Source organism: Euwallacea fornicatus, chromosome 18 (assembly GCF_040115645.1).
Source record: "Euwallacea fornicatus isolate EFF26 chromosome 18, ASM4011564v1, whole genome shotgun sequence".
Classification (NCBI taxonomy): Eukaryota; Metazoa; Arthropoda; class Insecta; order Coleoptera; family Curculionidae; genus Euwallacea; species Euwallacea fornicatus.
Window position 1 is genome coordinate 4,235,605 of NC_089558.1, and position 21,470 is coordinate 4,257,074.

A 21,470-nucleotide genomic window follows, 5' to 3' on the forward strand; every position below is an offset into this window, starting at 1 on the left:
TATGATTTTTGCAGGAAATTAATTGAATTGTGTAACCAAAAGACATTTCGTATAGCGTTTTGTCTAAAGTTACAGAGCGTATCGAGAGAATAAATTTGAAATATTTTTTGATGCGATTGTCTCACGCGTTCTCGAGATATCGGTGTTCCAAGTTTGAAAAGTGGAAAAAAAGGACACCTCTCCTCTTATAAATTAAAGATAAATCCTAATATTAACATATATGATGATATATTTTTTTCTATGTGTTGTTTAATAAGATTGTTCGCAAACAGGGCAAGTAAAATGACCAATTTATTGTAGTTTTTTATTTTAATAAGACTCCTTTTCCTAATAACTTTTTGTTAATCATTTATTGTCGTCAAGAGTTGCATAATAATTGTGATCTAATGACCAATAGCCATTCGCATTATGTGGCGATGCTACTCGAAAAAATAAACGTAATTCTACCTTTCGATGGACTTCTTGAAGATTTTTTTACCATTTACAGTGAGTCAAAAAAGTATTTGCACACCAATTATTGGGAAGATACCCAACATCTTCACCAAGTAATAAATTTCTTTTATCTGCCAACGTAATCGCTTCTTAATCACTCTTAAGGGCAGTGTTTACATTATTCAAAGGCATACACATTCCACACTCTTCCCACACTCATAACTCTTTTCACTCATCATTTGTTCACACCTTCATGGCACCGTATTGATAAGAAATCATTATTCTTCTGCACTAATAATTCATACTAATTGGTATGACTATGAGGTGGTAAAATACAGGGTGTTTCTTAAGTACGGTGCATAACTTTGGGAGCGTATTCTACAGCTAAAATGAAGGTAATTTTTCTTATATAAACTATACCCCAAAAATGCTTCGTTGCGGAAATACAGGGTGTGAAAATTTCTTTAAAAAATTACAATTTTTTAAATATTTCCGAAACTGCTTGAGACATTTTAATGAAATTTTGCAGGGTTTGAAAGTTGGTGCGTATTTTACGCTAAAAACAGTGGCTGTTGTGTAACCAGTGGCCTGCGAGCAGGATAATTGCTGGATATTTTAAAGGAAAAATGTGATACGCCCCTGTTCTTTTCCAATATTTTGTTCCTTTTTTGATTATGTGTTCGATTTGGAAGAAAAAAGATTTCTTGACTTTTTTTGTAGGATGCATCGTTTTCGAGTAAATAATTAAAAAACATTGTAGCTACATTTTTTCATTCTTTTTTATTATTCTTAAGAGAAGAAATACTTGTATGAAAATATGAATTGTATTTGTTGTGTATTTACCTGTTTGGTAGCGAAATTGTCGACGTTATACTAGTCACCAAACACCGTTTATTTATCTGTGCGTGAGACATTAAAATTCGAAAACGAATAACTTTACCAACGCTGAAATGGCTCAAATGCATTTCATGTATGGCCTTTTCGTAGGACGCATCGATTTCGAGTAAATAAATAAAAAACCGTAATGTAATAAGTACTATTCGTGAATGAATACAGCACAATTTTTATTATTTTTTTATTATTTAACTACAAACAGCAATAATAAAAATAATCATTTCTGACACAGAATCAAAGCAAATATTGAAAATAGCCACCTTCTGATAAAATGCAAAATTCGATTTGTCTCATCATTGATTGTTTCACTCGTTTAAAAACTCGTGGAGTATTTCTTATGGCATTGCCACTTTGAATTATTCGATTTCTTAAGTCATTTTTATCTAATACAGGTGTTTTATACACGAGTTACTTGAGGTGACCCCACAAATAAAAGTTTAAAGGATTCATATCGGGACTGAGAGCTGGCCAAATTTGAGGCCCTCCGCGTCCAATCCAGCGATTAACAAAAATGTTGTCGAGGTACTGACGAGTAACACGGCTGCAGTGAGCTGGAGCACCGTCGTGCACAAACCAGAAATTAGCTCTTACTTGTAGAAAAACATCTTCTAACAAGACATTTAATTCTTCAGGTAGAAACTGACTATACGAATTACCATTTAGTCGAAGGGGTAAAAAATGTGGTCCAATAAGATATTCACCAATAATTCCTATCCATATATTTAGTGAAATTGATTGCTGAAAGCGATCTTCTTTTATTGCATGAGGATTTTCGTAAGCCCACAAATGTTCATTATGAAAATTAATGATTGTTTCTCGCGAAAAAGTTGCCTCATCAGTAACTAAAACTTCATTCAAAAAAATGTTGTTATGAGCCATTGTATGGAGTAACCACCTACTGAAATTGAGCTTTGGCTGAAAATCGCGGGGCAACAACTGAGAAACTTTCAAAACTTTTTAAACAGTCTTTGGACTCACATGAAGTTGTGCTATCTTCCTGGTACTGGTTGAAGGATTTTCTTCTATTTCTCGAAGTATAGCTTTTTCTAGTGCAAGCGTTATTACTGTTGGAGATTTACCATGAACTTCTGGATTATGTTTAAAACTACCGGTTTCACTCAACCTGACATGTAGCTTTCTAAATGTTTTAATACATGGCATTACCCTATTCGGATAACGTTCCTGATAAAGTCGTCGAGCTTCTACCGAATTTCCAATTGCTAGACCATACATGAAATGCATTTGGGTCATTTCAGCATTGGTAAAGTTATTCATTTTCGAATTTTAATGTCTCACGCACAGATAAATAAACGGTGATTGGTGACTAGTATAACGTCGACAATTTCGCTACCAAACAGATAAATACACAACAAATACAATTCATATTTTCATACAAATATTTCTTCTCTTAAGAATAATAAAAAAGAATGAAAAAGTGTAGTTACAATGTTTTTGATTTATTTACTCGAAAACGATGCGCCCTACGAAAAAAAGTTCAGAGACCTTTTTTCTTCCAAATCGAACACATAATTAAAAAAGAAACAAAATATTGGAAAAGGACAGTAGCGTACCACATTTTTCCTTTAAAATATCCAGCAACTATCCTGCCCGCCCGCCACTGGTTACACAATAGCCACGGTTTTTAGCGTAAAATACGCACCAACTCTCAAACCCTGCAAAATTTCATTAAAATGTCTCAAGTAGTTTCGGAAATATTTAAAAAATTGTATTTTTTTAACGAAATTTTAACACTCTGTATTTCCGCTACGAAGTATTTTTGGGATATAGTTTATATAACAAAATTACCTTTATTTTAGCTATAGAATACGTTTCCGAAGTTATGTACCGTACTTCGGAAACACCCTGTATACAGGGTGTCCTCGAATTACGTGGCCAAATAATACCGCAGATTGTTTGAGTGAAAATAAGTCGATTTAACTAAACTTCCCTCAGTCCAAAAGTTGATAATTATGGAGCTACAGGGTGTTAAAGATGAAAAAAAAAATCACATTTTCTTTAATATCTTTCGATTTCTTTGAGTTAATTTCACGAAATTTCATATTTGAGGGTGTTTTAGGATACGAAATTCAAATTTATTAACGATTTTGTTGTTTCTTCTAGGGGGCGCCACAAGCGACCGTTAGGACACATTTAAATCTCTGTAACTTTTTCGTGCCACGGTGTATATTATTTTGGTATTTAAAAACCTTTTTCCCTACCTTTTATACTTAGCAAAGGTATACTTTATTGACGTCGAAAAACGCATAATTCTAATGCGCTGCATATTTGCGTTGGCGCTTTTAAGTAAATAACTCAGTTGGCTATGTTTTTAATTGACATTTTAACACTTGAATTTGTTTCTCAAACGTCAGTTTTTTTATTTAGCCCTCAGTTTTTCTTGTCAGTTTCGCTTCTTGTTCCTGTAAACATCCATAAGTATGGCCAATAAATTCACTTATTCTGAAATGGTAGATATGCTGTTAGTTTATGGACTTTGCCGTTGTAATAGTCAAAAAAGTGTACGAGTTTACAAGGAAAAATATCCTTTCCGTAGAATTCCAAATCGGAAAACTTTTGTTAATATTGAAAGGCGTCTAATTTTAAGGTAATTTGCATGCATCATCAGGCTTAGATGCATTTTTCTCCAAAACCGTTGCTTCTAGCGACGTTAATAAAGTATACCTTTTCTAAGTATAAAAGGTAGGGAAAAAGGTTTTTAAATACCAAAATAATATACACCGTGGCACGAAAAAGTTACAGAGATTTAAATGTGTCCTAACGGTCGCTTGTGGCGCCCCCTAGAAGAAACAACTAAATCGTTAATAAATTTGAATTTCGTATCCTAAAACACCCTCAAATATGAAATTTCGTGAAATTAACTCAAAGAAATCGAAAGATATTAAAGAAAATGTGATTTTTTTTTCAACTTTAACACCCTGTAGCTCCATAATTATCAACTTTTGGACTGAGGGAAGTTTAGTTAAATCGACTTATTTTCACTCAAACAATCTGCAGTATTATTTTGGCCACGTAATTCGAGGACACCCTGTATATGGATAAGATGAAGTTCTCATTCGGTGGAAAAAATTAAGATTTAGGGTAATCTCATATAGTCTCTCACACAGCATCCAACGCCTCTTCAACACCTCTCCAATTCTCTCTTTATACTCCCACAGTCTTAGTAGGATCCCAATACTGCTCTCAATTCACACATCACATTTGCTCTGTTCCAAAAGAAAAAACTCCCGATCGTCAAAGGTTCTTGATAATCGGTGGTCGCTTATGGTTTTCTAGTTTACCTTAATTTCATACTTTGTTATGTCCTTTGTCACTTGTGAAATAGCGTTGGACATTTTGTTCAATAAATATAAGTGTGTTGTTACCAAGTGTGTTTTGTTTTGCATCGGTTCAGCGCCAAATAAGCTGTGTTCCTTCGAACAAAATAAAATCTACATAACAGAGATATAGTTCACCTCGGTATTGCCAACAAACTGTACCCCCCTCGCATCTGGGGTGAGACAGCAAGTGAATGCAAACTTGCCCCGTTCACCAATACTTTTTGAAATATTTGAAAACACGTAAAACACATCTTGATTTCTAATATTTTATAACATTATGTTGTAGTAGATTAAGCAAGATTTAACAAAATTTCGTGTTCCAATTGAATCTACATAATACTATAAAGGAAAAAGTGAATATTTTGCCTCAAATAAGTATGTGTACATTTTCATACTGGGTAATAAAATGATTTTTGCAGAAGGGAATTTGTTTATTATCTGCTGGAACATGAACTATTTTTTCATCAAAATTGTATTATTAGACTTATTTGGTCAGTTTAAAATCATCAGTGCAAATATGAGTCCGAAAAAGGGTGAAATAAAGTTATTGAAACGTGTTAAGATAGCTGTTTTACATGAACGTGGTAAAAGCTATAGAGTAATAGCAAATATTGCTAATGTGACATTCTCAGCAGTGCGTTATATCATTAAAAAAAAGTATCAGCAGACAGGAAACGTCAAAAACAAGCCCCGTTCTGGAAGACCACAAATACTAAATGGACGAGAAAAACGAATGATTATTAATGAAACTAAAAAAAAAAATTTAATAGTGCTCAAACTTTGGCGTCTGATGTTGTATCAACGACCGGAAAGACTGTCCATCCTCAAACTAGCAAAAATATTCTTCATTCTGCAAATGTTTACGGCAGAGAAGCACGAAAAAAAAAACATTTATTTCAGAGAAGACCCTCGAAGGTGGAGTGCTATCAACCTTCGCGTATGACACAGTATTTCTTGTAAGACATCAAAACTCAGAAGCTGCCTCCTTAATCACCCAACAATACCTGGAGCAACTGGCAGAGTGGCTAGGAAAATGGAGAATACGTGTAAACCAAAGCAAATTAAGTCAAGTAACCTTCACCTTGCGAAGGGGGAGTTGCCATCCTGTGAAACTGTTTGCAGTCCCTCTACCACAACAAGCTTAACCAACCTAGGTGTCCACCTAGACAAGAGGCTAACATGAAAAAACCACATCAAAGCAAAAAGAACACAAATGAATATAGTACTAAAAAAATTATCTTGGCTCTTGGGCTATCGATCTAAACTAAACCTCAACAACAGGTTACATGTTTGCAAATCCATTATCAAAACTATTTGGACATATTGTGTGCAGTTGTGGGGCACAGCTAGCCAATTAAACAGAAACATCATTCAGCGCTTCTAATCAAAGACCTTTAGAATGCTGACCAGAGCTCCACAGTATGTGACCAAAGACACCTTGCACACAGATCGTCAAATCCCTACTGTTCGCGAAGAAATCACCAAATGTAGCAACAACTATCTGGACCGACTTAATCACCATCCCAATCAATCTGTTGGATTCGTCACAATTCACCAACAGACTAAAAAATTCTACCCTCTTCGAAGTTCCGGATATATTTTAAGATAGAATTATTGGGAGCTTGAATTGTCGAACTTCCTATACAAATATGTAATCTAATTAGTATATGTAATTCATCAAATAGTACTAAATGTCCCTTAATGACAGATTGTAATAAACATTTATTAAAAGAAAAAAAATCGGAGAAGAATCGTCAAAAACCTTTGGAGTTTGCTAAAGCGTATATTGATGAACCTTTAGAGTGATGGAAAAACATAATTTTCTCTGATGAAAGTAAATTTTGCCTTTCTGGGTCCGATGGTAAACGTTTTGTATGGAAAAAGCCTAATACAGAATTTCAAACGAAAAATTTAAAACCAACAGTGAAGCATTGTGAAGGAAACGTCTTAGTTTGGGGATGTATGGCATACAATGGGGTACGAAATCTTGCTTTTATTGAGGGTACAGTGACAGCCAGAAGTTACATCGACATATTGCGGGATAGTTTGAACCAAAGTGCTGTAAAATTAAACATGGAACATCCTTTTTATTTCCAACAAGACAATAATCCGAAGCATTCAGCCAAGTTAACACAAGAGTGGTTATTGTACAGGGTCGTTCAAATTCGACGCCCCACCCATTTTATGCGAAAACAGTTGGGCTTAGCAAAATAATTTTTTCACCAGATTAAATAAAAGGACGTAAGCTACAATAAATGCTAAAAACGTTGAAATGTGGAAAGCGACGCTCGGCGTCGCGACGCCGACTTCATGTTTTTTTTCAGAAACATACCCTTTTTTTTTCAAAAATGTGAACATTGATACATTCTAAACAAGTTTTGTATAAAAAGTTTTTTGAAATTTCTAATCATTTAAAAGCTACAGGAGAAACAAATATTGACATATTAGGTAGTCTTGGGGATATACTTCGCTACTATACTTCTACAATGTAAACCGTTGCCTAGCAACACAAACGTGTACTTTTACGTGATCAGTTTGACTGAATGTTCATTCTCATATTTGATAGTTAACAGTAGAAAGATACTTTTTTAATTTAATATTAGAATAATGGTTAGTCATCAAGAAAAAGTCGATATGTTATTAATTTATGGCGAGACTCAACGTAATTCAAGAGCAGCAGTTAGACTATATCGAGAAAGGTATCCAGATCGAGTGATTCCTGATCATAAAATGTTTCCTCGTTTAGAAACAAATTTAAGGAACAATTCAAATGTATTTTCATGCAGGAAATCAATGCCAATAGCAAAATCTGTTTCTAATGATTTTGTCCTAGCTCAGATCTTCCAATTTTTTGAAGGCAATCCTAGAGCGTCAATTAATACTGCAAGTCGACAATTAAATTTAAGTTATTCTACAATTCAACGCACTCTAAAGAAGAATAATTATATTCCCTATAAACTGAACAACCTGCAGCTTTCAAATGAAGAAAACCGTGTTAGAAGAATTGACTTTTTAAGTAACATGGTCATTATGGAAAACGATAACCATAGGATTTATAATCATATTTTATGGAGCCACAAGAGCAGATTTGTGACCAATGGGCATCCAAACAGGCATAACGCAAGATACTGGGTCACTGAAAATCCTCATATAGTTAATCAAATTGAAAACCAAGGGCACTTTGGAATTAATGCCTGGTGTGGCATAATTGGTCAACGTTTAGTATGTCCGTATTTTTACGACTATAACTTTAATGGGCAAAATTTTCGAAACTTTCTGGAATTTGATCTGCAAGTATTATTAGAAGATAAATCTTTATTGCTCAGACAAAATATGTGGTTTCAAATGGATGGTGCACCATGCCATAATGCTGCAATAGTTACCCAATACCTAAATCAGATATTTCCTGATAGATGGATCGGTAGATCTGGCGCAGTTCCTTGGCCTGCGAAATCGCCGGATCTAAGTTGTTTAGATTTCTTCTTGTGGGGAACATTAAAAAACATTGTTTACAGTACTCCTACAAATAATGTAGAACATCTGAAACAAAAAATTCGAGATGCCTGTAATTCGATAGATCGCGGAACTCTTGAAAAAGTTACGTGTCAAGAAGTCAGAAAGTGTTTTGGATATTGTTTGCTAGTAGACGGCGGCAATTTTGAGCACATAAAGTACTATTTTTCTTGGAAATTCAACAAGATGCAATTATGATGTGTTGTGACATCTTCAAAATCTCGTTGAGGTGATTAATTTGACACTCTGTTTAAGACATTTGGTCGTCATTTGCCGAAGTTATCGAGCTTCAAAGTTTGAAAAGTCACAATAGTTGTGTGTTTGAGCACATTTTATAGTTTATTTTTTTAACTTGCCACTTGTTTTATATCTTAAGATTTTGTGTTATTTTTTTCCTTTATTGATTTTGATAATTTTAACTGATAGTATTTTAAATAAATAAAAAATTCTTGACAATTTAAATGTTTGTGTTGCTAGGCAACGGTTTACATTGTAGAAGTATAGTAGCAAAGTATATCCCCAAGACTACCTAATATGTCAATATTTGTTTCTCCTGTAGCTTTTAAATGATTAGAAATTTCAAAAAACTTTTTATACAAAACTTGTTTAGAATGTATCAATGTTCACATTTTTGAAAAAAAAAGGGTATGTTTCTGAAAAAAAACATGAAGTCGGCGTCGCGACGCCGAGCGTCGTTTTCCACATTTCAACGTTTTTAGCATTTATTGTAGCTTACGTCCTTTTATTTAATCTGGTGAAAAAATTATTTTGCTAAGCCCAACTGTTTTCGCATAAAATGGGTGGGGCGTCGAGTTTGAATGACCCTGTACAATGTTCCCCATGGACTTTTAACTCCACTGCAGTCACCGGACGTTAACCTGGTTGAGAATTTATGGAATACTTTGGATGTGCAAATTCGGAAACGGCACATTTCCAACAAAGAAGATTTAAGAAAAGTATTACGCGAAGAATGGTCAAATATGGCACTAGATTACGTAAACACTCTTATTAATTCCACACCCAAAAGACTAAAAGCTATTATTGATGCAAAAGGGATGCATAGGAAATATTAGAAACTGTTTATTTTCACCTCAATTTAATTTAACCATTTTAACAACATACTGTACAAATACTTTTTTGAGTTAAAATTTTGATGTTCCTTTTTTTATTATCATTATATTTGAACTTATAATAACAATTTTTGTTATTTATGATTTGTTTCGCCTGAATGTACTCTATACAGGGTGTCTCAGATCAAAGTGCAAATATTTTAACCATTGTTTCTACTAATGAAATTAACAAACACGTATTTTTTATTTTTGTCCAAAAGTCGGTCGTTTAAGTTCTAGAGATCTTTGAATGTGGGGCCCCATTTGGGTAAAATAATTTGTGTTGGAAGAGCCCTTGAAAGGATTTTCGTTAAATTTGGTATACGAATACTTTTCGATCGTAGCAATTCACAAATAAAAAAATGAAATATACAACCTTGCCATAACATAGATATAAGGGTCGGACTATGAACATAGAGGCCCGTATTTATTTAACCGTTAAATATTTCGATTAAGTGATTACACTACTTGATTATACCTTTCATTGTGAAAGATTTTGTCTCTTGGAGTTTTTCACAGAATACGTCGTTTTCTCATAGCAGTTATTTTAAAGCAGTTTTTATCTTCCTCGGAGCAAACCGTGTCAGCCCAAATTTAATTATTAAATTATTTGAAACAAAATAACAAAGAATAATGAAATTGCACACTAAAAATTGTTCAAAGTGGCTACAAGTTCCTGGACTTTTTTTAAATGATAAGGGTGATACTTTTCTTGAGGTCACACTCTTTGAATACTACTTTTTGGGATCATTAAGTCGCGCTCGGCATTTCTTAAACTACTAATTTTATTATCCTCAAAGTAATTGATTATTTCTTGCTCATCATCTACCCCATGATGCTTAATATTATAATTTTCTCCTCGTTGAGGAGCCAAATTACCAAATTCCCTCAACCTGATTTGAACATTTGTAAACGTCCTTGCATTTGGAAGTCGTCGATTAGGAAATCGCTGATGGTAGAGAACTCCAGCTCTATGAGCATTTTGTCTGCACTCACCATAAATCAAGTGCATATCAGCATACTCGGGATCGCTAAACGGAAGAATCATTATAAAACAAATAAAAATGAATTTTTATGTTATTTTATAATTAAATATGGCAATAATAGCATGAACGAGTAATACCTACTGCTAGTTGACTACAATATGCCAGAAAATGACAATCAGAATGATTTTTTTGACAGGGAAAATGATGTGGCTATTCGAGCCATGGTCTACTTAATATCAATAATTTCCTGCAATAAAAAGGCGTAAAATTTGGAACCGTTACTACGAGAAAACGACGCATTCTGCGAAAAATCTCCAAGAGACAAAAAAGTTTCTAAATAAAAGGTACAACCGAATAATGTAATCACTTGATCGAAATATTTAACGGTTAAATAAATACGGGCCCCTATATTGATAGTCCGGCCCTTATATCTATGTTATGGCAAACCTGTATATTTCATTTTTTTATTTTTGAACTGCTGCGATCGAAAAATGTTTGTGCATCAAATATCATGGCAATCCGTCGAAGGGCTCTTCCGACGTAAATTATTTTATCCAAACGGGGCCCCATATTCAAAGAGCCCTAGGACTTAAACGAAAGACTTTTGTACAATAGGAAAAAATACGTGTTTGTTAATTTCATTAGTAGAAACCATGGTTAAAATATTTGCACTTTGACCTGGGACACCCTGTATAATGCAACAAATGATAATAGGTGTTCCCTGTTTCCACATATTTCAAGAAATGCTAGTGTGCAAATAATTTTTTGATCCACTGTATGTTTTATTGGGAATTATTAGGAAGTAAATTAAAATTGGGTTTCTTCGGTACCTTCTACTTCTATAAATGGTCGATCAATCAACTGAGATAGCACACATTTTTTTCATGTCAATTATTGGCGTTAATTATCTTCGATTAACAATATTTTGATTAAAACTACCCGTTTTCCTAAGTCGCCCTTCAACAATCACAAAAATTTGATGGTTCGGAACTCTGCGATTTAGACATTTCATATGATAAACACTGACACGTATACGTTCATTTCTCTCACAAAAACCATATAATAAAAGCATTTCAACCTTTTCAGCGATAGAATAATGTTCTATTTTACAAGATAAAAAATTACTCAATTTACAATAAACTCAACTGTACTATTGTTGCCTAAGTAACGCAAAATACAACTTTTTTAACATTGTTCACAACAACGATAAATTGCAAAGTATCATAAATCAATTTTTGAAGGAAAACTGTGTGATTAGTAAAAATTTTATAAAATGCAAAAATACAAACTTATTTAGGAATCACGCGTAATTTTTAATATTTCAAGGCATTAAAAAAAGATCCCGCCCACGTTGAAGTATGCCAGTTTATACAGGGTGTAACATAAGTAGGGGTTTTCCTTTTAACAAGACATAGACTTCAAAAAATTAAGCAATATTATTATACATGGTGTTTGGTTTACCGATACACATCCGAAAGATGGTAGGTGAGATGATTGTAAACGTATTTGACCATATATATTAGGTCGTGTGGTATGAAATGAGTAGAATTGAATTGAAACTTTAGTCATTGTTTTTTCATATGAAATGTTTTTATTGTCAATCGAAATATGCACCGCCATTATCGATACACTTCTGCCATTTAACGGGAAGTTCATTGATTCCCCTGCTGTAAAAGCCTGCAGGCCGGGAGTCGATAAACTCGTGGAAGGCAGTTTTGACAGCCTCGTCGGAGTTGAATGATTTCCCTACCAAGAAGTTATCCAAATTTTGAAAGAAGTGGTAATCAGTGGGTGCTAAGTCGGGTGAATACGGTGGATGACGAAGAGTTTCCAATTCCAACTCCTGTAGCTTGGCCAAGGTGACTTGTGCGGTGTGTGGCCGAGCGTTGTCGTGCAACAATAGCGGTGTGCTTCGATTGACTAATCTTGGCTGCTTAACCGTCAGTTGCCTCATCATTTCGGTCAGTTGTCGGCAGTAGACATCAGCCGTAATCGATTCACCAGGTTTCATGAAGCTGTGATGGATGACACCTGCGTTGGACCACCAAACGGACACCATAAGCTTCTTTTGATGAAGATTTTTTTTCGCACAATGTTTTGGTGGTTCATCTTGATCCAACCACTGCGATGAACGTCTGGTATTGTCATATAGAATCCATTTCTCATCACAAGTAACAATCCGATTCAAAAATGGATCGTTATTATACCGGCACAACAAAGAAACACAAGCTTCGAGACGTCGTCCTTTCTGTATGTCGCTCAACTCATGCGGTACCCACTTGTCCAGGTTTTTCACCTCACCAATTTCAGCCAAATGAGTCAATATCGTTTTTTTGGTTACACTGAATATTAACGAAAATTCGAACGCACTTTGACGTGGATTCGCTTCCACCACGGCTTTCAGATGATCGTTATCCACTTGAGTTTCAGGTCGTCCACGTGGTTCATTTGTTAGGTCAAAATTGCCAGAACGAAATTTCATGAACCAATGAGATACTGTTTGCTGTGAAGTGACTTCAGTACCGAACACATCATTAATATTGCGAGCCGTCTGAGCTGTTGTGGTTCCACGGTGGAACTTATATTTCATTAACACACGAATTTCACTATTTTGCATGGCTGCACAAAAATTTTTATAAAAATAAAAGTTTTCAATAATTTTTAACACTTTAAATTCTGATCGAAAGAGAAAGAATGTGCCTTTTCCACATAAAAAAGTCAAGTCCAAATATAGATTTAGAGTGAAGTTATTCGTAGTTGAATGTGGCATTTCGAGAATCTACTCATTTCATACTACACGACCTAATACTGTTATACAAAGTGTCACGCATTTCCAGATATCGCCATTTCTCCGAATTTTACCAAATTCGTTGTGTACTTCCGTGTAAGTTACAATAAAAATTTAATAGAACATTTGTTGTGACTCTGTCGGTTTTCGCATAAACTTGAATATGTATTTTATCAATATCAAACGTGTAGTAGAATCTGCATATGAAAAAAAAATGTGATGTTTTAAAATTCCAAAAATGAATTTCTCTAAAATCAAACCTCGACTTTGTAAGTAAATAAAGAGGAAGATGCAAATGAAAGAGTCGTTCAAATATATTTAAAAATAAGGTATTTAATTAAAAATGAAAAAAAAATGCAGAAAAAATGCGTAGAGCCATCCTCATTTTCATTTAGAGGTCACATAAACCAAAATCTGTGTTGCCTAGCAACAAGATATTGCAGATATTGTTTTATTCAAAATTTCATTAGTTTTAATTTTTAGTTTTTAGTTAAAAAAATTAAATTAGTACGCATTTAATTTGGTTTATATATTTTGTGGTCTCTCTTTTTCAACAATTTAGATTCATGGCTGCATATTTAAATGTTGAATATGCTGATATAGTTTTTATGTATGGTAGAGCTGGCGATAACGCAGTTGCCGCTCAGCGATTATATAATGAAACATTTCCTCAAAGAAGAGTACCTAACGTGAAAGTATTCGGTAATACACTCACTTTCACATGAAATGCACCACCCTGTAATACTAATAATTAAGTCTTGTAACTTTGGAAAAATAATGCCTCATAATGGAATATCAAATGAGAAGATTTTCAGTAAAAAGATACATTTGTTAATTAAAAAATTAATAATGAGTGACATCGCCTCGTACTGCAATGCAAGCACGTACTCTTCGCGGCATGCTTTGCAACAAATGATCAATATCCTCCTGGGGTATTTCATTCCATGCTACCTCAAGATCATGTCGTAGGTCATCCACATTGTTTGGAGGCCTCGGTAAATTTCGAAGACAGCGACTCATCATGTCCCAAAGATGTTCGATGGGCGATAGGTCCGGTGACTGTGCAGGCCAAGGCAGTATTTCCAATTGTGCTTCTTCCAGGTATTGTCGAGTATTATTTGCACTATGTGGTCTTGCATTAGCCTGTTGGAAAATACCATTTGGTAAAGTTTGCATGAAGGGTACTAATACTGGCCTCAGAACATTGTTAATGTAGCGACGTGCGTTTAGGGTGCTTGGAATGAACACAAGAGAAAATCTTCGACCAACACATATCGCACCCCAGACCATAACACCAGGTATTAAAGTTGTGTGGCGCCTTTCATAAAATTGTAAATTTATTCTTTCGCCTCGGTATTGTCTGACTCTTCTACGACCATCATTGATCCATAAACAAAAACGCGACTCGTCACTGAAGACGATATTGTTTCACTCATGACTCTAATCAACTCGTTCTTGACACCAGGTCAATCTGGAAGCTTGGTGTTGGGCGGTTAGTGGCAGTCGTAGATTTGGGCGGTGTGAATGCAGGCCAAAAAACGAAATTCTTCTGTAAACTGTTGCCATCGACACCCGACGATTTAGAGCTCCCATCCAATCTACTGCAACGCACATTGTTGTTTGAAATCGATCACCAATGACCATCTGTCTAAGAAGTCGATTTTCACGTGCATTGCTGCTACGGGGAGGACGTCCAGCTGGACAATGTTGCTAAACTCTTTCTTCAGACCATGAAGACTATATTCTCGCAATCGTGGTGTGGTTCTAATTCGTTCTTCGGGCAATCTCATGAAAAGAAAGTCCACCCTCCTTCATACCGATAATTCGCCCTCTTATCAAAATCCGAAAAGTAGGAAAAATTTCGACGCTGTCTCACTGGGGGCATTTTGAGATGTCTTGTTTACAGTTCAACAACAAAATAAACTGATATTTCCATGTAAATATTATTTTATTTATTTACAATTGAATAAAAAATCTAAAAGGTCAATGACAAAAAAACCGCTAGTATTCTTTCTTTTTTACTGAAAGTCTGATCATTTTATATTCCATTATGAAGCATTATTTTGCCAAAATTACAAGACTTAATTATTAGTATTACTGGGTGGTGTATTTCATGTAAAAGTGAGTGTACATACCGTAGAATGAGTCAAACTGGCAATTTACATCATCAAGATCTTAAAGCGAACAACCAACAACATCGCGCTAAAGTGGATGTACAAATTTTAAATACATTTGAAGCAGAACCCACTGCAAGCATTAGGAAAGTATCTGAACGTCTCAACGCATCTACGTGGAAGGTGTGGTCAGTTCTACATTCTGAGAAAATGCACCCTTTCTACTATACCTCCGTGCAAGCACTTGAGGAAGGAGTCCCAACCCGAAGAACAAATTTTTGTCGGTTTATCTTACATGTTGATATTGAAGATGGAAGATTTCTTCGCAGGATTTTATGGGCGGATGAACCCAAATTTTCCTGTGAAGGAGTTATCAACTTTCATAACCTACATTATTGGGATGAAGAAAATCCGCATATGAAAAAAGAAATTTCGTTTCAACATAAAATTAGCGTAAACGTGTCGGCTGGTGTAACAGGCAAGCACTCGATTGGTCCATAATTTCTGCCATATCATTTAAATGGCGAAAATTATTTGGAATTTTTAAGAAATAATCTACCAGATATTTTGAACGAAATGCCTTTAGATGTAAGAGCGAAAATTATATTTCAAAACGATGGATGTCCGGCCCATTATCAGAGAACAATAAAAGATTTTTTGAAATAGTCATTTCCTGAAAGATGGATTGGACGAAATTGACCAATATTATGGCCTGCCAGATCTTCAGATCACACCCCAGTTGACTATCATATCTGGGGACGAATGAAAGAACTGGTATACAATGAGGAAATTCATGATCGAAACCATTTCTTTCAAAGAGTTAATGGGGCAGCAAAATTAATGAAGGCTCTAATGAGGCTAGGAGTAACCACCACAGAGATAAGACGAAGATGTCGATGTTGTATCAGAAACGGTGGTTCCCATTTTGAGAATAATAATTACTTATAAGTAAATAGTATAATTTACATAAATAATAATTACTTATTAGTTTTTATTCAATTTGCTAAATTGCTCTATGCATGTTTCCTGCATTTTTTTCTTTTTTAATTAAATACCTTATGGAGCATTAAGTCTGCGCTTTTCAATACATCATTCGAAAGAGCAATAGTCAAAGAAGTTTTTAAAGCTATTTGAATGACTCTTCCATTTGTATCTTTTTTTTTAATTTACTTACAAAGTTAAGGTTTGATATTAGAGAAATTCATTTTTGGAATTTTAAGGCATCACATTTATTTTTAATATGCAGATACTACTACATGTTTGATATCGATAAAATACATATTCAAGTTTATGCGAAAACCGACAGAGTCACAACAAATGTTCTATTAAATTTTTATTGTAACTTACATGGAAGTATACAACGAATTTGGTAAAATTCAGAAAAATGGCGATATCTGGAAATACGTGACACTTTGTATAATAGTATATATGGTCAAATACGTTCACAATCATCTTACCTACCACCCTCTTTCGGATGTGTATCGGTAAACCAAACACCCTGTATAAAATTTTTTCGAAATCTAAAAAACAACCGAAACATGATGTTAAGGGTTCCTTCGAAAAACGAAATCACGAAGATGACAACTTGGTTTACAAAAAATGGACTGTATTTAATTGCACTTATTTTAAATAATCATAGAGTTTATTGGTCTAAGTATGAAGAGGGAGAATGCTTAATTGGGCAGGTTACACACTATGATTTTGAGCATATATCCGACACCGACGCCACTGCAACACGAAGAAAAGAAAAAAAAAAGGAAAAATTATTTCGATTATCCCTTAAGTACTAAACCCGAGGAATTCCAACCAGGGGCGCACCACCACCAAGAGCCCTTACGGGTTATGGCCGAGCCGGATGCCATAAGTCGCGGCCTTCTGGCGAATATCTATACTAGTCGCTTTTGTGGGAACACTGCGCAGGCCCACCGAACTGCCGATCGTGGTAATAGTCTCGACCGAGAAAGCTTCCATTGACTAGTTGCATATTCCCTAGCCAAAAAGCATCCTTGGTTGTGACCTGATTGGCCGTGTGATCTGGTACCTGGATGGTATTCTTAGAACAAGTATCGCAATACATGGGCGTAGTTTAAGGGATAAAATACAAATAACTAACAATTACCAAAATTAACAACAACAAAAAAACCAATAACTTCAAGTCATTAACACATGCGCCTATGAAAGTTTTAAGAAGTACTACATCTTGAGCTACTACTCACTCTGGGACTGACTACAAAAAGTGTTCGAAATTGTCTCCATTGGTTTCATTCGCTCAAATTGTCTCTTGCTTTATCCACGGTTCTGCGGATGCTGTTAGAAGAGATGGTTTTCCTCTAATTATTTCTGCAGCGTTTTCTATCCGTTAACGCAATTATTTCGTTGTGTTAATTTTACTCGTAAACACTAAAGTTTTCATATAACCTCACAAATAAAAATCACATAGATTAAGGTCTGATGATTTTGCGGGCCATCTTATTGGTCCGTTGCGACCTATCCACCTGTTAGGAAATTGTTCATTTAAAAAGTCTCGTACTTCGCGCTTAAAATGGAATGGAGCACCGTCACGTAAAAACCACATAGATTGTGTAACATTTAAAGGCACATTTTCAAGAAGTTTAGGCAAATTATGTTCCAGAAAATGGAGATAGTCTAAGCCCGTTATTCAATCTGGAAGACAAAGAGGTCCGATAAGTATGCTATTAATCATGCCGGCCCAAACATTTAACGAAAATCTCTGCTGGAAATTAGTTCGGCGAATAGCGTGTGGATTTTCCAGTGCACATACATACGTGCGTATTTTCAAAATTATTTATTCCGTTACGGGTAAAAATTGATTCATCCGTTACCAGAATAAACTTAAGGAAATTTTCATTACGAGCTGTTTTTTGTAAAAGCCACTCACAAAAGTACACTCTTGGAAAATGGTCTTGTGGCACTAACGCTTGAACCTGTTACACGTGATAGAGATAAAGTTGGTTTTCAGTTAAAATTCTCCACACTGCCATGTGAGATGTAGAAACCTGTTCTGCGATTCTTCTAGTACTGATAGCTGGATTGTCCTGAACGATATCTAAAACATGCTCCATAATGGGCACCATTCTAGGTGGCCTAGGTCTTTCAGCATGTCCACCATGCATTGCTGTTAAGTTTCCGGTTTCACGAGCTTTTCCAACAAGATAAATAAATCTACTGGCTGTAGGATAATGTCTTCCCGGAAAGCGCTCAGTATACAACCTCGAAGCTGCGACAGCATTGTGGTGACACTCCCCGTATATCCACAACATGTCCACCAATTCGTGATTTGAGTAATTATAGGCCATTGTCAATTTAATAGTATTAATAGTGATTGTTTATCAAAATAACACCTGGAGCTAAACTTCACGACTGATTTTTAAGTGGCGTGGGTGAATCACATAAAAACAGTAAACATATTTTTTTTTGCGTTTTTGCAATAGTTCATAATTTTTTTTTAGACATTTTATTTCCTTTATATTGAATTATTCCTTTATGCAGGAATGGATTTAGATTTTATATAAAAATCTATTAAAACTGATCTGCGAATATTTCGTTTTTTTTGAGATTTCGAAAAAATGTTATATAAAAATATTGCTTAGTTTCTTGAGGTCTATGTCGTGTTAAAAGGAAAACCCCTACTTATGTTACACCCTGTATAATACATGTTAGTTCCAAAATTGGTGAAAATCGATAAAGGCGTTTAGTAATTATTAAAAAAAATATATACAGGGTATCCCACAAGTGTTTCATTATATTTCAGTGGGTAATAGTACATTGAAAAATAATATGACTCCCTATGTAAACCATATTCCAATAATGCTTCATTAAGAAGATACAGGGTGTTAAACTTTACTTAAAAAATCTAACTTTTATTGATATATTCAAAACCGTTTGAGATATGTAAGTGAAATTTGGCATGTTTTGAGAGTTAATGTAGACGCATTTATTTATGTAAAAGAGCTATTTTTCGTTTCACCAGTGACGTGCGTACGGACACCTCTCAGCACATTTTTAAAGAAAAACATGGTGCGCCACTGCTTTTTATCAAAATAAAAATTATTTTTAGAAGTTTAATTTCATTTATAAGAAAAATGCTCACTTGACTCTTTTTCGTCCGACGTATCGTTTGCCAGTAAAAAATTGAATACCGTCTATATGCACGATATTCTCTAAATGGTTTTAATAATATTAAGTTTGTTTTAAATATTATTTATTTGCTATAACATTATAGAAATTGTTCAAATTGGTGGCCATTTTGTTCAATACATAATTGAGCTCGCCTGTTCATTGATACTCTGATACGTTGAAATATTCCAGGTGTGTTTTAAGTTTAACACCCTGTATCTTCTTAATGAAGCATTATTGGAATATGGTTTATATAGGGAGTCATATTATTTTTCAATGTACTATTACCCACTGAAATATAATGAAACACTTGTGGGACACCCTGTATATTAATTTAAAAACTTTAGCGCCCTGTAGAGGCCAAACAAAGCATCATTGAATATAGGTAAATTTGCCTAGAATGTCTTATTTTTGGTTAAAGAATTTTTGGATCACGCGTTGTGGAGTCATTTCAGGGATACCTTGTGTATAGATTTATCTATAAGACAAATTGTCTGGTTTTGCTATTACATAAATTTCTCATTTCCCAGCACTATGCCTTTTTCCAAGGAATTAAATTCACCGCTAACCTCTCTGAAGCAATAAGCTATCTCTTTTAACGACATGAGCATAGGCTAAGATGACAGCTATGGCATTGATGGTATTGTGCGAAGTAATAAAATAGGAGCTAATTCAGTTGCACGTTTATTATATATTCCGTCTTTATTTGAGAGCGTGTACCAGACAACAATGCTTATATCTTACTCAGGGTAAGATATGTCATAGGCCACTCCAAGTAGTGGTGGTAAATGAGAGTTTAAACGCACAGAATGAGAGATTTTTCTTAATTTTTAGAGGGAAATTACAAATTATTTCGAAAGGTAACACTTTGTCGAAGTGAACATGTATCTTTCAAAAATACCTGACATTCCAAAGAATTTTCGTAATTTAAAAAAATATCTAAAAATGACTAGAAACATATTTCCTTGAAAAATCTAAAGTCCAAAACTCTCATGGACTTGACTTGAAAACCCTGAAAGCTATTAAATATTCTTCGAAAATAAAACGACTCTGAAAGAGTTTTTGAAGTTTGAGGAAAATCTCAATTAAAAATGTTTTAAAAAGTGTCAATGTAAATTCGAATAATTCTAAAAAATATGTGAAAATTCCTTTGAAAACACACCGAATTTTGAAAAAATCACAAATGACAGAAAAAAGTCATAGTAACCGTTTTTTACATTGTTGCTTATAGAAACTTCAATTCCCTAAAGTCTGTGAAAACAAACGCAGTATAAAAAAAATCGAAAAAATTGTCAAGAACGTTGTTAAAATTCCTATGGGGATTCTGGATTCCCGGATATTCCAAGAAGACTCATAAAATATTTTAAAAAGGGCTAAATAAAAATTCCATTCCCTCATCTATTTCCATTCACGAAATAGGACGCATTTGTGTTTGGATTACTAATATTTCCAGAACATTAGAATTAAAAACTTTTTCAATTCCAGCTGTCAGATATAAACAAACACCCCTGGGTCACCGCGGGTGGCAAAGGAGAATTAGAACTGGAACAGCCCATGATGGAAGTGGTCCAAACCCATGTGTTACCGTCCATCGACGCCGTTGATCCCGACGTTTTACAAGCCATTTGCAGCTTGGGCTGTTTCAAAGAAAAGGAGAAACTGATTCAGCATTTGCTCAGCCCTAGGTTGGCTTCGTATTACAAGAAATTTTAATTCTTAATAAGAAATTTTTACTCAGTCACAACACGGAGAAAGTAATCTACTTCCTTCTCTTGGAGCGAAAACGCCGGAGGCCTGCTTTTGAGGACGACGTAGACTCAGTTTTGAGGATACGATCTACTGAGGCTGTAGACCCTCCTAAGAAGAGAATAGATACTTGCAGGGTGAATGGGCAAACTAGTTTGCAATTCGGACAAATCAGTGAAGGGTCACCATTAACTCCTAGAAGATCTCATTACAAGTAAGTGAATTTATTGAAATTCATCTCAAGAAATTACTGTAGGATTCCGAGTAGGCGTCATCACGCCAGGAGAAGCCCCTCAACTGGGAGCACTCACAGTAACCTCAGCATTCATTCCCCAACGAGATCATCTGGGGCTTCGAGTCCTGTGATGTTCAATAGTTCCTCTGTGAATACTCACTGTAAGTTTTTCGTTCGA

At 34.8% G+C, this 21,470-nt stretch overlaps 1 protein-coding gene across 2 annotated transcripts in view; it reads left to right on the forward strand.

Annotated features, from left to right (window-relative positions):
* Positions 1-21,470, forward strand: part of sff (sugar-free frosting) — a 66,652-nt gene that overhangs the window by 36,871 nt on the left and 8,311 nt on the right. Inside the window, exons 7-9 of one of the 2 annotated variants that reach the window (XM_066293138.1) lie at positions 20,797-20,996; positions 21,050-21,271; positions 21,314-21,453. In XM_066293138.1, the coding sequence (XP_066149235.1) occupies positions 20,797-20,996; positions 21,050-21,271; positions 21,314-21,453 (562 nt within the window). The remainder of the gene's footprint in view (positions 1-20,796; positions 20,997-21,049; positions 21,272-21,313; positions 21,454-21,470) is intronic. The other variant, XM_066293139.1, reaches the window with a different exon arrangement.